Source organism: Oncorhynchus gorbuscha, linkage group LG07, assembly GCF_021184085.1.
Source record: "Oncorhynchus gorbuscha isolate QuinsamMale2020 ecotype Even-year linkage group LG07, OgorEven_v1.0, whole genome shotgun sequence".
In the NCBI taxonomy this organism is placed as follows: domain Eukaryota; kingdom Metazoa; phylum Chordata; class Actinopteri; order Salmoniformes; family Salmonidae; genus Oncorhynchus; species Oncorhynchus gorbuscha.
In genome coordinates, this window is record NC_060179.1 from 67,849,292 (window position 1) to 67,864,451 (window position 15,160).

Sequence of the window (15,160 nt, forward strand, 5' to 3'; positions counted from 1 at the left end):
AATGAATGACACCAATAATAAGAAGAGTCCTGCTTGGGCCAAGAAACACAAGCAATGGACATTAGACCAGTGGAAATCTGTCCTTTGGTCTGATTAGTCCAAATATGAGATTTTTGGTTCCAACACCCCATGTCTTTGTGAAATGCTGAGTAGGTGAACGGATGATCTCTGCGTGTGTAGATCCCAGGATGAATCATGTAGGTGTGGGGGTGCTTTGCTGGTGACAATGTCTGAAATTAATTTAGAATTCAAGGCACACTTAACCAGCATGGCTACCACACCATTCTGCAGCAATACACCATCCCACCTGGTTTGCGCTTAGTCCCACTATCATTTGTTTTTCAACAGGACAAAGATTTTTGGTTCCAAACACCGTGTCTTTGTGAGACGCAGTAGGTGAACGGATGATCTCCGCATGTGTGGTTCCCACCGCGAATCATGGAGGTGGTGTGATGGTGCTTTGCTGGTGACACTGTCTGATTTGGTCCTTCTGTAGCTCAGTTGGTAGAGCATGGCGCTTGTAACGCCAGGGTAGTGGGTTCGATCCCCGGGACCACCCATACGTAGAATGTATGCACACATGACTGTAAGTCGCTTTGGATAAAAGCGTCTGCTAAATGGCATATATTATTATATTATTATTATATTTATTTTAAATTCATGGCTACCATATTCTACAGAGATACGCCATACCATCTGGTTTGTGTTTAGTGGGACAATCATTTGTTTTTCAACAGGACAATGACCCAACACATCTCCAGGCTGTGTAAAGGCTATTTGACCAAAGAGAGTGATGGAGTGCTGCATCAGATGACTTGGCCTCCACAATCACCCGACCTCAACCTAGTTTGGGATAACTTGGACTGTAGAGTGAAGGATAAACAGCCAACAAGTGCTCAGCATGTGGGAACTCCTTCAAGACTGTTGGAAAAGCAGTCCAGGTGAAGCTGGTTGAGAGAATGCCAAGTGTGCAAAGCAGTCAAGGCAAAGGGTGGCTACTTCGAAGAATCTACAATCTAAAATATATTTTGATGTTTAAAACTTATTTTAGTTTGATGTTTTGGTTACTAAATGATTCCATGTGTGCTATTTCATAGTTCTGATGTCATCACTATTATTCTACAATGTAGAAAAAAAGAAAACCCCTTGAATGAGTAGGTGTGTCCAAACTTCTGACTGGTACTGTAGTTCTTTGACAGGGAAGTTCATGAGTTCAACCACTCTTGAGTGTTGTTGGTTAGGATGACTGAGCTTCTTTAAGATTCATTGATATGTTCCAGGAATGTGTTTAAATGACATCAGTGTCTGTTAGGAGGAACTAGGCCCTGGCTTATAGACTGAGGAAAGTACAAAATGCAAATTGACTCTTTTCAATACCATCAGCATAGCTCAAATGGAACTTAGGGAAATGTGAGTCTGTATAGCTTCTGTGAAACCGCTTATCTAGCAGTTCTAGGAAGATAAGTGACCATGCTATTCAGCACCAATAAAACATTTATATAAAAAAGCCAAAAGCAAATCAATCCAATTCATAGCACGGACCTGGTACCAGACGCATCATCTACTGTGGGGATCATCCAGGTACAGTAATTGACGTTCACCCATTAACAGCAAGGTAATACACACTGAGGAGGAACTCACAACGCTCTTTCCATGCGGTTCTCTCCAAAGCTACTTCAGGTAAGGCCATGGATTATCTCGGTCTATTTTTGGCAAGGAGAGGCAGTACCAAATGATCTAAATGCTATGGGGATGAATGGAATTCAGGAAACATTTTAAATGTAAAATTTCCATGAACACGGGACGGAAGTATGTGAGTACCCTTTAAGCAACAGTAGCTAGTTAGAGCATGATCTTATTAAAGAGGACAAGTAGAGTGACATAGAAGTGATTTTGGGAGAATGCCTATGTGCTGTTTGTAGCCTTGAATGTACTATAGGCTGTCACTGACAGACTAAACAAATGTGATATTTAAAATGTTGTACACATACTCCTTCTAAAGGTATTTAATACATTCTTCCTGTTGCTGTCATTCTAGTGTGTGAAAGATGAGGACACGGTCACAAAATGACTATACCGGTAAATGCAACTAAACACCACAAAAATATATCATAAACCAGCTCAAATCACCAGAACGCCATGGATAAAGATATGAATATAGGGTCTGTTAACAATAACACAAACAACACTGACACTACTTTTGACCGTGTTGCTGAGGTCATTGGCTGGATAACCTTTGCCGTTGGTCTACCTGCCATTGGATTGGCCCTTTACACAATGAAGAACCTGGTCAAGGGTCCCAACCCTGTTCCTGTCCATGTCATCAGCCTTCTTGTTTCAGACATTTTCAGTTTCATTGGAAGACCACAGGCTGCTACTGGGAGTATCCTATCGGCTGACACTGCTACCCTGATCTTTTATTTTGGCATCATATCCAACATTACTTTTATGGTTTGCATTGCACAAGAGCGGCACCTGCTGGTGACGTACCCCCAGTGCTACAGCTGCTGCAGCAAGCTTAAACAGTCCTTCATCATCTCCCTGGCTATGTGGGGAGCGCCCTCCGCTGTTCTGGCCCTCGCAGTGTTTAAATACTTGTTCTGGTTTGCAGTGGCCCTTCTCACTCCCTTCCCTTTTCTGTTGTTTTTCTTCCTCGACTCATGGAGAGCATTGCTATGTTTCAGGTCAACTTCTACAGCGGAGAAGAAAAGGTCTGTGGGTGTATTGGCGGCAATCCTAACCAATTATACTGTGCTTTTTCTTCCCTTCATTCTGAACATTCTGCTCGAGTCATTGAAGGAGGAAGTATGCTACTTAGGGCTGATTGCCAATCTGTTGCTGTATCTGAGTCCTCTAGTGGACCCGTTCCTCTACATCTTCATGACTAAGGGCCCCAGAGAAGTAGTGGAGTCCTTACTTTGCTGTAAAAAGCTGAGCCGGCAGCCAGAGGAGACACAGACTGTGGTTACTCTGTCAGAGACTGTCACTGAGACACGCCTTTAGCACGGACTATAAATCAATTCAAATTCCTCAATTCTGTCAATAATCGTCCTCTCCTGTTACAATGGTGCTTAGGAATAATTTTAAAATGGTTGTTTAACTTTGATAGATCAATTAATAAAAATTCATCCTCATCATTCAATAAACTGATGCTACACAGAGAGCACTGTTCATGGACATATTTTTCATTTAAACTCCACAGACCAATGTGTTCACAACACCACTAGGGGTCATCACACCTCAGAGGTGTAACAGAAACAGGACTTCCAGAAGAAAAGGCCATCACGACAGCTATATCTGCAGTGTGACACTCACGTCACCACCACAGAGTAGATCTCGGGGACTTGGTCCTTTGGTGCCTTGGCTGGTGAAAACATGTCAACACAGAGATCTGAATGAGAACGGTTGACACTGCCAGCAACCGCTCAAGGACCTGGTGGTCTGACAATCTAAGCTATCTCATTCCAAATGGAAATTCTGGCTAAAAGGATTGCGTATCTAGCGACAAAAAGGCACAGTGAGTAAATATTAAGGATTACATTCAGTAGTTAGCTCTATGGCTTTTGAGTTATGAAGGACAGCTCACTTTTCCAGAACTTCTACATCTGACAAAGTTCCATGAAAATCCCCATTGAGGTAGCACATCCTGAGCAGGTAGGTCAGTTTCACAGAACATTTATCATCTTGAGAGAAAATACAGTAAGCTTGAATCTATTTTTTTGGAGAGTCATGAATGGTGGGAAATCTACAGATTCTCTTTGCTAACATTAATCAGTCTGGAGCCTTCATATACTGTGGGAAAATATCCTGTTTGGGCAACAACTGCTACTTCAACAGGAACACTCATGTTAATACAAGTTGAGTGTTGTTCAATAGCCATAGGTACGTGCCAAGTACAATCCCAAACAATGGAGGCCAATCAGATTTCCATCACAGAGATGTTATTGCAGTCAAGTGCAACAGCAGCAGCCCAGATGGAGGAGGAGGGAGTCAGCATACAAATAGGCCGACTCCCTCCTGGCTATTAGAAATGGAATTAAGCTATACTGACATCAGCACCACACTCAGTAGGGAGAACAGCTTTAGTTTATAACTCATTAAAACAATCTACGTCATATATTTTTCTTTAATAACTTTAAAATGGGATACAAATATTTTCAGTTACACAGAAGACTCTAAAAACAGTGGAAAACATCTAAAGTAAGTTAGATATTCTAGGTTAAGAAGGAGTCCGCTGATTTACAAAGAGAGAAACAGGTCAACTATAGAGAAACAGTGCAGAGCTCAACGAGCAGGTACAGTAAAAATCTTCAGGCACAGCTGCCACGGGGGTAGACATCAGCTGTGTGTGTTGTAAGAAAAGTGTGGAGGAGTTTGGCCCAGGTGGTAGCTTCTCGGTAATCGTAAAACACACTCAAAACATACACACACAAACAGGTTGTAAGCAAAAGAGGATTAAAAATGCTATATAGAGTGATGACGAAAGTGTCAGAAAAGCAAAAGAAGCAAAACATATAAAATATTTTTCAGTCCTGAGTATATAAAATGAAGGCCAAGAAAATGGAGAAATGACAAAACATGATCTGAATGTTGTTTTTCTATGTGTAAAACAACAGTACTCTGAGCCTGTAGCCACTACCTCAAGTCTGCCAGTCAAGGCAGTGTAGGCGGGGCTTCAATGCAGCTGGTGGATGGCAAGTCTCATCAGGAGCGCAGTAGGCAGGGGTGGTGGGTAGGGGTGGGTTGGGTTTGGGGTAGTGTCTATTGGCAGAGTGGTGTACAGTACAGTAAGCCTGTCCGTGTGGGGGGGCCCTGCCGGAGCCTGTCACTGAAGGCGATGGTGAACCCTGAGACTAGTCCTATCGGCGTGGCTGGTGTCGGGGAACTCTGGGCAGCCTGGAGGGAGAAGGAGAGGAGAGGGAGGGGGAAGGCATGGAGCTCATGGAGGCCAGAGAGGCGGAGGCGTCCTCTGCTTCCTCCAGCTCCCCCTGGAGCTCCTGGCTGACACTGGACTGCAGGGCAGCCGGAGTCAGCCATTCCTTGGGAAGGCAGCTCTGCAGGAAGGGCACACAGGAGCTGAAGTAGGCCAGCCGGTTCACCCAGCGCGGAATCTCCCTGCCACACAGGATCTGATGGACAGACAGGAAGAGTGCAGAGTGGAACAGTGAGACATGCAGCACTGATACTAGAGTGCTAGGCCTTACTGGAAATGGATCTGATGACACTGTAGCGGTAAGGCATTTGGCCCTGCTAAGCAGGATAGAGCTAATGGTCCTTGAGGTATTAGAATGAACTGCACTAGACTGTATTCAATTGGACCGTTATTCATCTGATGGATGGGTGCTATTTCAATGTGAAAATAGTGTGTCTGTATCGTCTTGCTAAGTACGGACATCATTATAATGTAATGCCTTCATTGATGGACACTAGCCAGGACCATTCCTTTTATCAGTGAATGGAAGAGTTTACTTCTGTTCGAGACTCTGAGAAAGACATCTGTGTTGAATTGTTATCTGTCCCCTATCACTTCTCTAACACATATGACATACTTAGAATTTCTCACATCAGAATAAAAATATATTTCCTGTGAAAATAGTGCAACCATAAAACCAATCTTTTCAAACCATGTGGTCCAAAGCGAACACCAAACAACTGACCCAGTAAATGCAGAGAAACACAAATGGCCCTTTCTTTCAAAGCGGTATTAACTGTAGATTTTATCTTTAGTCCTCCTGACGTCAAATTGAATTATTCCATTTTGGAAAAACCCAGTCTTGGATGGGAAAAGCCTCTGGCTGTGAAAAACTAGCCACGTGTGATAACAGCAGCAGCACTGAGGCAGAGAAGAGAAGGAGGATAATCATTTTCACTGCCTCATTCTGGAGGTCTGATGGGATGGAGCTATAAAATAGCCTTAATGCCACAAACAAGCCTGCTATGATGGGCTTCAATTGTGCATGGGTTAACATCCTTGCGAGCAGTGACATTCATGTTCTCAACTGCACAATGTGATTGTGAGGTTGTTAAGTCTTTGCCTACATTCCACATGAAAAGGCAAGACATTGCTCATGAGGCTGGATGTAGGCTACCAATGACATATGTATTTCTGTCTATATAGGCTTCCCATGAGAACTAGGCCACCAATCAGTGGACTGATTCTCCACGGTTGAGTAATCTGTTTCAGTAGGAATGCTGTGTTCTAATATAATACAGTATCTTAATTTTAGCAAAATATCACCTAAAATAGACCACAGAGAAAAAGACAAAAAGCCTGCTTACAGGCTGCCGTTCTGGATGTAGGATTTCAGTACAGAAACCATACAGGTCTGAAATAAATAACTGTCACACCTAGAGATGGGGATCTGTGGTGGACTTTGCAGAGCTAATCCCATTCCAAGTTCTCTCTCACAGATTCCTTCACTGCGGAGCAAACGTGCACAATCCCAGGAGCAAATCAGGCTGGCAGAAAATGAAACCGTCAAACAGATACTTCCCACACAACAAGGAAGGGAGAGAAGCGCTGTATGCCTGAGGCAGACCGGGGAGGACATTCCCATTCTATTCCTGAACAATTATATCATCCAATAGGAAGAGGACTCTACAACAAGAGTACATATCTAGGCTATGCGTAGTATGTATATCATCTTGAATAATGATTTGCTTACATTAAACACAGAATTTTTTTGGAGGGGGGAATCGTAAATGACTAGAAACAACGCTCTGACTCAGTCTACACAATATAGCCATACATCGTCATACTAGACGTGTGTGGTTGTAGAAGTGTTAACAAGACAATGAGGTAAATGAGTGTTTCAACACTTCAGGAGGAGGGAGAAGAGGAGCTGGTTTCACTGTAAATATGTTATTATCCAGAGTGTCATCAGGCCCACTTCATTTGCCTTTCAAATGCGGAGACATTATCAGTGTCAGAGACATCAAAGACTATCTGGAGTATTAGTCACCTCCCTCTTCACCGTCCCCAGGAAACACACTCACACATACTTCACAGCTCAAGATGGCCCCTAATAGACAGGAACCACCACAGAAGTGAATATCCACTGTATTAGTGCAGTGTTTCATTATAAAGATGGGAATCAACATGACCAAGGGGTGTAAATGATGGGAGAAGGCAGAATGCTCGGTAAGAATGGACAATTAGCCTAACTTCCTCTCTAAGAACAATTTGGGTCGATTACACTGGGTTCTCAGAGGAAATCTTTTTATTTTTTCCCCCCACCTTTATTTAACCAGGTAGGCTAGTTGAGAACACCTTTATTTAAACCAGGTAGGCTAGTTGAGAACACCTTTATTTAAACCAGGTAGGCTAGTTGAGAACACCTTTATTAAACCAGGTAGGCTAGTTGAGAACACCTTTATTTAACCAGGTAGGCTAGTTGAGAACACCTTTATTTAACCAGGTAGGCTAGTTGAGAACACCTTTATTTAACCAGGTAGGCTAGTTGAGAACACCTTTATTTAACCAGGTAGGCTAGTTGAGAACACCTTTATTTAACCAGGTAGGCTAGTTGAGAACAAGTTCTCATTTGCAACTGCGACCTGGCCAAGATAAAGCATAGCAATTCGACATATACAACAACAGAGTTACACATGGAGTAAACAAAACATAGTTAATAATACAGTAGAGAAAAAAGAAGAAAAAAAAACATTTAACTATGCAAGGAATTCTATTCAAACAGTCACATTGTAAAATACCGCAGAGCAAATGTTATGGTAATCTTAATTTCTCTTCCAAGGAGGATGTTAATTTAGTAAGCATGAGACCAAAGCCCAGAGAAGGGAAGAGCCCCCGTCTCCAGGGGTAACCTGAACCTATGCATTGTGTGAGCATGCATGTGTGTGAGAATGAGTGTGTCTGTAGGTGTTTGCTAGTAGGTGTGTGTTGTATTTGCATATGTAGGTGTATGAGTCAGCAGGAGTTTCTGTCAATGGTGTATGACAGGCCTGGCAGCTGGGGCAGTGTGTCTGGGCTTGTAGCAGAGCTCTCTAATCCCTGTCTGCAACACAGATGCTGGGTGTAATCATACTCATTATTCACCCGCTCCACCAATCTGCTCTAACACTGTACTTTTAAACTCATATTGCTTGGCTTCTACTCAATGCACTGAACTAACACAGGTTGAGATATTTGTCGTCTGTCCTGTGGGAGGTGGGGGATTCTCCTTCTCTTCTCTTTGTGAGACTGTGCTAGGCTGGACCTGGCACCTGGCAGGTTCAACGTCAGGGCAAAGTGGCACTACATCCAGGCACCCTGACCTAGAATGTTCTAGCCCAGCCCTGTGACGCACCCCGGACAACGCAGGGATATAGGCCTTTGTCTTTCCTTAAGGAGAGCTTGGGCATAAATAATATATGTACGTGAGTGGGTGAGAGAGAGGGAGCAAGAGAGAGTGGGTATGTTCAGGGCGTCCCTTACCTCCGACAGGGCTGAGGAGAAGTGGTTACAGTTCTTGTGCATGAGGTGGTAGGCGTTTCCCTTGTACTCTTTCCCCAGCTCCTCCATGATGCGCTCCACATCCTCCTCTGTAAAGTCTGTGCTGCCCAGAACAATGGCCTCTCTGATTCCAGGAACAGGATCAACACAGAGAGAGAAGGTCACTTCTAAGCACATTTTTTCATCATAGAAGAAAATGTTTTACCATGAGAAATTATAATTCCTACTTATTGTGAGTATTCAAGATTTTTTGCCGAGCTCAAGGGCAGTTTTGCGGAAATGTTGCCTAAGACTTCATAATCTACCCTTTGTCATCTTTTAGATTAAAAATGCTACTGTATGCATGGAATCTACACAACCATCTGCACAATGACTACACAGGCAGAGTTCACTTCAATTATAGATGAAGCTATTCATCTTCACAGGAGTGACTCAGCCTAACCAAAATGAGCCGTGGGGGAGAAGTGGACCACAGTGTTAGCCACTATAGTATCTTTGGAGCATTCTGTACTAAGACAGCAGCAGCCTCATCACTCAACAACCACCATCATCTGAAGATCAGAATCAACTTAATTCACCAGGGACATTTACACACTCTGAATTGTACTTGGTGATATAGTGCTGCTCTTGAAGGACAACATTTAGAGACAGAATACAGACAGGAGTTCACATACATTATATACAAATAAGTAGTGCACATAGAGCTATATAGGTAAAGGTAAGTTGAGGAAAAGAGACCTAGAAATCCATGCTGGAGGCATTATGTGAGAGGGCGTGACAATAGTAAGGCAACCCCTGGAAATTATTCTATAGTAGATACTGCAAGTTTTTTATTTTTTAAGTAGAACGCCAAAACAATTGCGTCATTCAACCAACATTGTGTTTATAGTCTCTCCCAGTAGTATCCTCCTATTGCAGATACACAAACACACAAAGTTTACTTAGAACATGTTCTACTCATTGGCATCAGTAGCAGAGTGCCACGGGGTGCCATGGGGCTGCTTAACTGTCACATGTGCAACCAGAAAAAAAAACAAGAAAAAAATCAACCTCTAGACCTTCACTCCACACACAGTGATGCATACAAATCTCTCCAGACCGCCGGGTTTCAATTCCCCGGGTTTCAATTCCCCGACAGAGAGGAAGGAGTAGGCTGTCCTTGTCAATACGAATGTGTTCTTAACTGATTCCATAAGTGTTATTTCATAGTTTATGTCTTCACTATTATTCTGCAATGTAGAAAATAGTAAAAAATTTAGAAAAATCCTGGAATGAGTAGGTGTGTCCTGTCTTAGGTCAGTTAAGATCACCACTTTATTTTAAGAATGTGAAAAGTCAGAATAATAGAGAGAATTATTTATTTCAGCTTTTATTTCTTTCATCACATTCCCAGAGGGTCAGAAGTTTACATTCACTCAATTAGAATTTGGTAGAATTGCCTTCAAATTGTCTAATTTGGGTAAAATGTTTCAGATAGCCTTCCACAAGCTTCCCACAATAAGTTAGGTGAATTTTGGCCCATTCATCCTGACAGAGCTGGTGTAACAGAGTCAGGTTTGTAGGCCTCCTTGCTCACACACACTTTTCCAGTTCTGCCCACAAATTTGCTATGGGATTGAGGTCAGGGCTTTGTGATGGCCACTCCAATACCTTGACTTTATTGTCCTAAAGCCATTTTGCCACAGATTTGGAAGTATGCTTAGGGTCATTGTCCATTTGGAAGACCCATTTGCGACCAAGCTTTAACTTCCTGACTGATGTCTTGAGATGTTGCTTCAATATATCCACATAATTTTCCTTCCTCATGATGCCATCTATTTTGTGAAGTGCACCAGTACCTCCTGCAGCAAAGCACCCCCACAACATCATGCTGCCACCCCAGTGTTTCACGGTTGGGATGGTGTTCTTCGGCTTGCAAGCTTCCCCCTTTTTCCTCCAAACATAACGATTGTCATTATGGCCAAAAAGTTATATTTTTGTTTCATCAGATAACATTTCTCCAAAAAGTACAATATTTGTCCCCATGTGCAGTTACACACCGTAGTCTGGCTTTATATTGCGGTTTTGGAGCAGTGGCTTCTGCCTTGCTGATGGCCTTTCAGGTTATGTTGATATAGGATATAGATACTTTTGTACCTGTTTCCTCCAGCATCTTCACAAGGTCCTTTGCTGTTGTTCTGGGATTGATTTGCACTATTCGCACTAAAATACGTTCATCTCTAGGAGACAGAACACATCTCCTTCCTGAGCGGTATGACGGCTGCATGGTCCCATGGTGTTTATATTTGCGTACTATTGGTTGTACAGATGAACGTGGTACCTTCAGGCGTTTGGAAATTGCACCCAAGGATGAACCAGATTTGGAAGTCTACAACTTGGCTGATTTCTTTTGATTTTCCCATGGTGTCAAGCAAAGAAGCACTGAGTTTGAAGGTAGGCCTTGTAATAAGTCCACAGGTACACCTCCAATTTGACTCAAATGATGTCAATTAGACTATCAGAAGCTTCTAAAGACATTACCTCATTTTCTGGAATTTAAAGGCATAGTCAACTTAGTGTATGTAAACTTCTGACCCACTGGAATTGTGACAGTGAATTATAAGTGAAACTATCTGTCTAATGAATGGTTGGAAAAATTACTTGTGTCATGTACAAAGTAGATGTCCTAACCAACTTGCCAAAACTATAGTTTGTTAACTTCTTGGTGACAGGGGGCAGGCAGTACTTTCACGTCCGGATGAAATGCATGCCCAAATTCAACTGCCTGCTACTCATCCCCAGAAGATAGGATATGCATATTATTAGTAGATTTGGATAGAAAACACTCAAGTTTCTAAAACTGTGTGAATCATGTCTGTGAGTATAGCAGGACTTATTTAGCAGGCAATGGGTTTTCATTGGGAATCCAGATTTCTAAGGGACCTTCTTGCAGTTCCTACCGCTTCCACTGGATGTCACCAGTCTTGAAATTGGTTGAGGTTATTCCTTTGTGTAATGAAGAAGTAGCACTGTTCAGAACGAGGGCCACTTGTAGTGTACTGTTAGAAAAGTAGTTTGAAATGTTTTGGCAAAGTTTACAGGTAACTTTGAGATATTTTGTAGTCACGTTGCGCAAGCTGGAACCGGTGTTTTTCTGGATCAAACGTGCCAAATAAATGGACATTTTGGATATATATCAACTGAATTACACATGACTGTAAGTCGCTTTGGATAAAAGCGTCTGCTAAATGGCATATATTATTATTATTATTATTAAATGACCATTTTATGGGACATATTGGAGTGCCAACAAAAGAAGCTCATCAAAGGGGCGGCAGGGTAGCCTAGGTGTTAGGCTAGTGGTTGGTGCTCAGCATTTTCCCTGGCTTTTGGCCAGGTGGGACGCTAGTGTCCCACATATCCCAGAGAGGTTAACTTCTTCGAGATAGGGGGCGCTCTTTTAATTTTTGGATAAAAAACGTTCCCGTTTTAAACAAGATATTTTGTCACGAAAAGATGCTCGACTATGCATGTAATAATTGACAGCTTTGGAAAGAAAAAACTCTGACGTTTCCAAAACTGCAAAGATATGATCTGCGAGTGCCCCAGAACTAATGCTACAGGCGAAACAAAGATGAAATTTCATACAGGAAATGGTCCAGATTTTGAATGCCCTGTGTTCCAATGTCTCCTTATATGGCTGTGAATGCGCCAGGAATGAGCCTAAACTTTCTGTTTCCCCAAGGTGTCTGCAGCATTGTGACGTATTTGTAGGCATATCATTGGAAGATTGACCATAAGAGACTACATTTACCAGGTGTCCTCCGTCGAAATTATTGCGTAATCTCCAGCTCCATGCGCGTTCCATTTTCTTCAGAGGAGAAACCAAACTGCCACGAATGATTTATCATCGATAGATATGTGAAAAACACCTTGAGGATTGATTCTAAACAACGTTTGCCATGTTTCTGTCGATATTATGGAGTTAATTTGGAAAAAAGTTCACGTTGTAATGACTTAATTTTCGGGTTTTTTCTTACCCAAACGTGATGAACAAAACGGAGCGATTTGTCCTACACAAATAATATTTTTGGAAAAACTGAACATTTGCTATCTAACTGAGAGTCTCCTCATTGAAAACATCTGAAGTTCTTCAAAGGTAAATGATTTTATTTGAATGCTTTTCTTGTTTTTGTGAAAATGTTGCATGCTGAATGCTAGGCTTAATGCTATGCTAGCTATCAATACTCTTACACAAATGCTTGTTTAGCTATGGTTCAAAAGCATATTTTGAAAATCTGAGATGACAGTGTTGTTAACAAAAGGCTAAGCTTGAGAGCAAATATATTTATTTCATTTCATTTGCGATTTTCATGAATAGTTAACGTTGAGTTATGGTAATGACGCAAAACTCATGTGACCACTTGACGCGATGTTATCGTTCTGGCTCATTTTTCAAAATAAAAGCCTGAAACTATGTCTGAAGACTGTTGACACCTTGAGGAAGCGATAGGAAAAAGATTCTGGTTCATATCCCTTTAAATCCAGCAAAGGGAGGCTATGGAACATGGAGTTTTCAAAATAGAAGCCACTTCCTGTTTTCATTTTCCTCAGGGTTTTGCCTGCAATATCAGTTCTGTTATACTCAGACAATATTTTGACAGTTTTGGAAACTTGAGTGTTTTCTATCCAATACTAATAATAATATGCATATATTAGCAACTGAGACGGAGGAGCTGGCCGTTTACAATGGGCACCTTTTCATCCAACCTACTCAATACTGCCCCTGCAGCCAAAATAAGTTAAAATAACCGGCCTTGGGCCTCCAGTTGGCCCAAAGGTTAGGAGACACCACTAGAGACACTAATCTGAAAACAAGGCTCCCTAAATTTTTATCAGCACCTCGAATGCGCAACCCGGAGTGGGAAAATTCTGGATCATTGCTACTCTAACTTCGGCGACGCATACAAAGCCAACCCTCGCCCTCCATAAAGGCAAATATGACCACGACTCCATTTTGTTGCTTCCAGCCTATAGACAGAAACTAAAACAGGAAACGCTCGTGCTCAGGTCTGTTCAACGTTGGTCCAACCAATCTGATTCCACGCTTCAAGATTACTTTGATCACGTGGACTGGGATATGTTCCGGATAGAGTCGAACAACAACATTGAAGTATACGCGGATTCGGTGAGCGAGTTTATTCGTAAGTGCATCTGTGATGTTGTACCAACAGCGACTATTAAAACCTTCCCCAACCAAAACCGTGGATAGAAACCGTGGATTGATGTCAGCAGTCGCGCAAAACTGAACGGGCGAACCACTGCTTTTAATCAGGTCAAGGCGACCGGAAACATCACCGAATACAAACAGTGTAGTTATTCCCTCTGCAAGGTAATCAAGCAAGCTAAGCATCAGTATAGACGAAGTAGAGTCGCAATTCAACGGCTCAGACACAAGAGAAATTGGCAGGGTCTACAGTCAATCATGGATTACAAAAAGAAATCCAGCCCCGTCGCAGACCCCGATGTCTTGCTCCCAGACAAACTAAACAACTTCTTCGCTCGCTTTGAGGACAATACAGTGCCACAGCCCGCTACCAAAAACCTGAGAGCTCTCCTTCACCGCAGCCAACGTGAGTAAAACATTTAAACGTGTTAACCCTCGCAAGGCCCGCCGGCATCCCTAGCCGCGTCCTCAGAGCATGCGCAGACCAGCTGGCTGGTGTGTTTACGGACATATTCAATCAATCCCTATCCCAGTCTGCTGTTCCCACGTGTTTCAAGAGGGCCACCATTGTTCCTGTTCCCAAGAAAGCTAAGGTAACTGAGCTAAATGACTATCGCCCCGTAGCACTGACTTCCGTCATCAAGAAGTGCTTTGAGAGACTAGTCAAGGATCATATCACCTCCACTCTACCTGACACCCTAGACCCACTCCAATTTGCTTACCGCCCCAATAGGTCAACAGACAACACTACAGTGGTAGGCTTGATTACCAACAACGACAAGACTGTGAGGGCCCTCGGAGTGTGGTGTCAGGAAAGCAACCTCACACTCAACATCAACAAAACAAAGGAGATGATCGTGGACATCAGGAAACAGCAGAGGGAGCACCCCCCTATCCACATCGACGGGACAGTAGTGGAGAATGTGGAGAAGTTTTAAGTTCCTCAGCGTACAAATCACGGACAAACTGAAATGGTCCACCCACACAGACATAGTGGTGAAGAAGGCGCAACAGCGCCTCTCCAACCTTAGGAGGCTGAAGAAATTTGGCTTGGCACCAAAAACACACAAACTTTTACAGATGCACAATCGAGAGCATCCTGTCAGGCTGTATCACTGCCTGTTCAACCCGCTATCATCCAGGAGGCGAGGTCAGTACAGGTGCATCAAAAGCTGGGACCGAGAGACTGAAAAACAGCTTCAAGGCCATCAGACTGTTAAACAGCCATCACTAACATTGAGTGGCTGCTGCCAACATACTGAATCTCTAGCCACTTTAATAATTAGAAATTGGATGCAATAAATGTATCACCAGTCACTTTAAACTATGCCACTTTATATAATGTTTACATACCCTACACTACTAATCGTATTTGTATATAGTGTACTCTATACCATCTACTGCATCTTGCCTATGCAGTTTGGCCATTCATATATACATATTCTTATTCATTCCTTTACACTTGTATCAGTTAGTTGTGAAATTGTGAGATACTACAGCAT

At 42.6% G+C, this 15,160-nt stretch overlaps 1 protein-coding gene across 2 annotated transcripts in view; it reads right to left on the bottom strand.

Moving 5' to 3' along the window:
- Positions 1–4,108: 4,108 nt before the first annotated feature.
- The window catches only part of desi2 (desumoylating isopeptidase 2), a 50,733-nt gene continuing 39,681 nt past the window's right edge, over positions 4,109–15,160 (bottom strand). For both annotated transcript variants that reach the window (XM_046357300.1, XM_046357301.1), the window contains exons 4-5: positions 8,435–8,576; positions 4,109–5,129 (exon numbers count right to left, since the gene is read on the bottom strand). In XM_046357300.1, the coding sequence (XP_046213256.1) occupies positions 4,860–5,129; positions 8,435–8,576 (412 nt within the window). In that variant the 3' untranslated portion in view covers positions 4,109–4,859. The remainder of the gene's footprint in view (positions 5,130–8,434; positions 8,577–15,160) is intronic.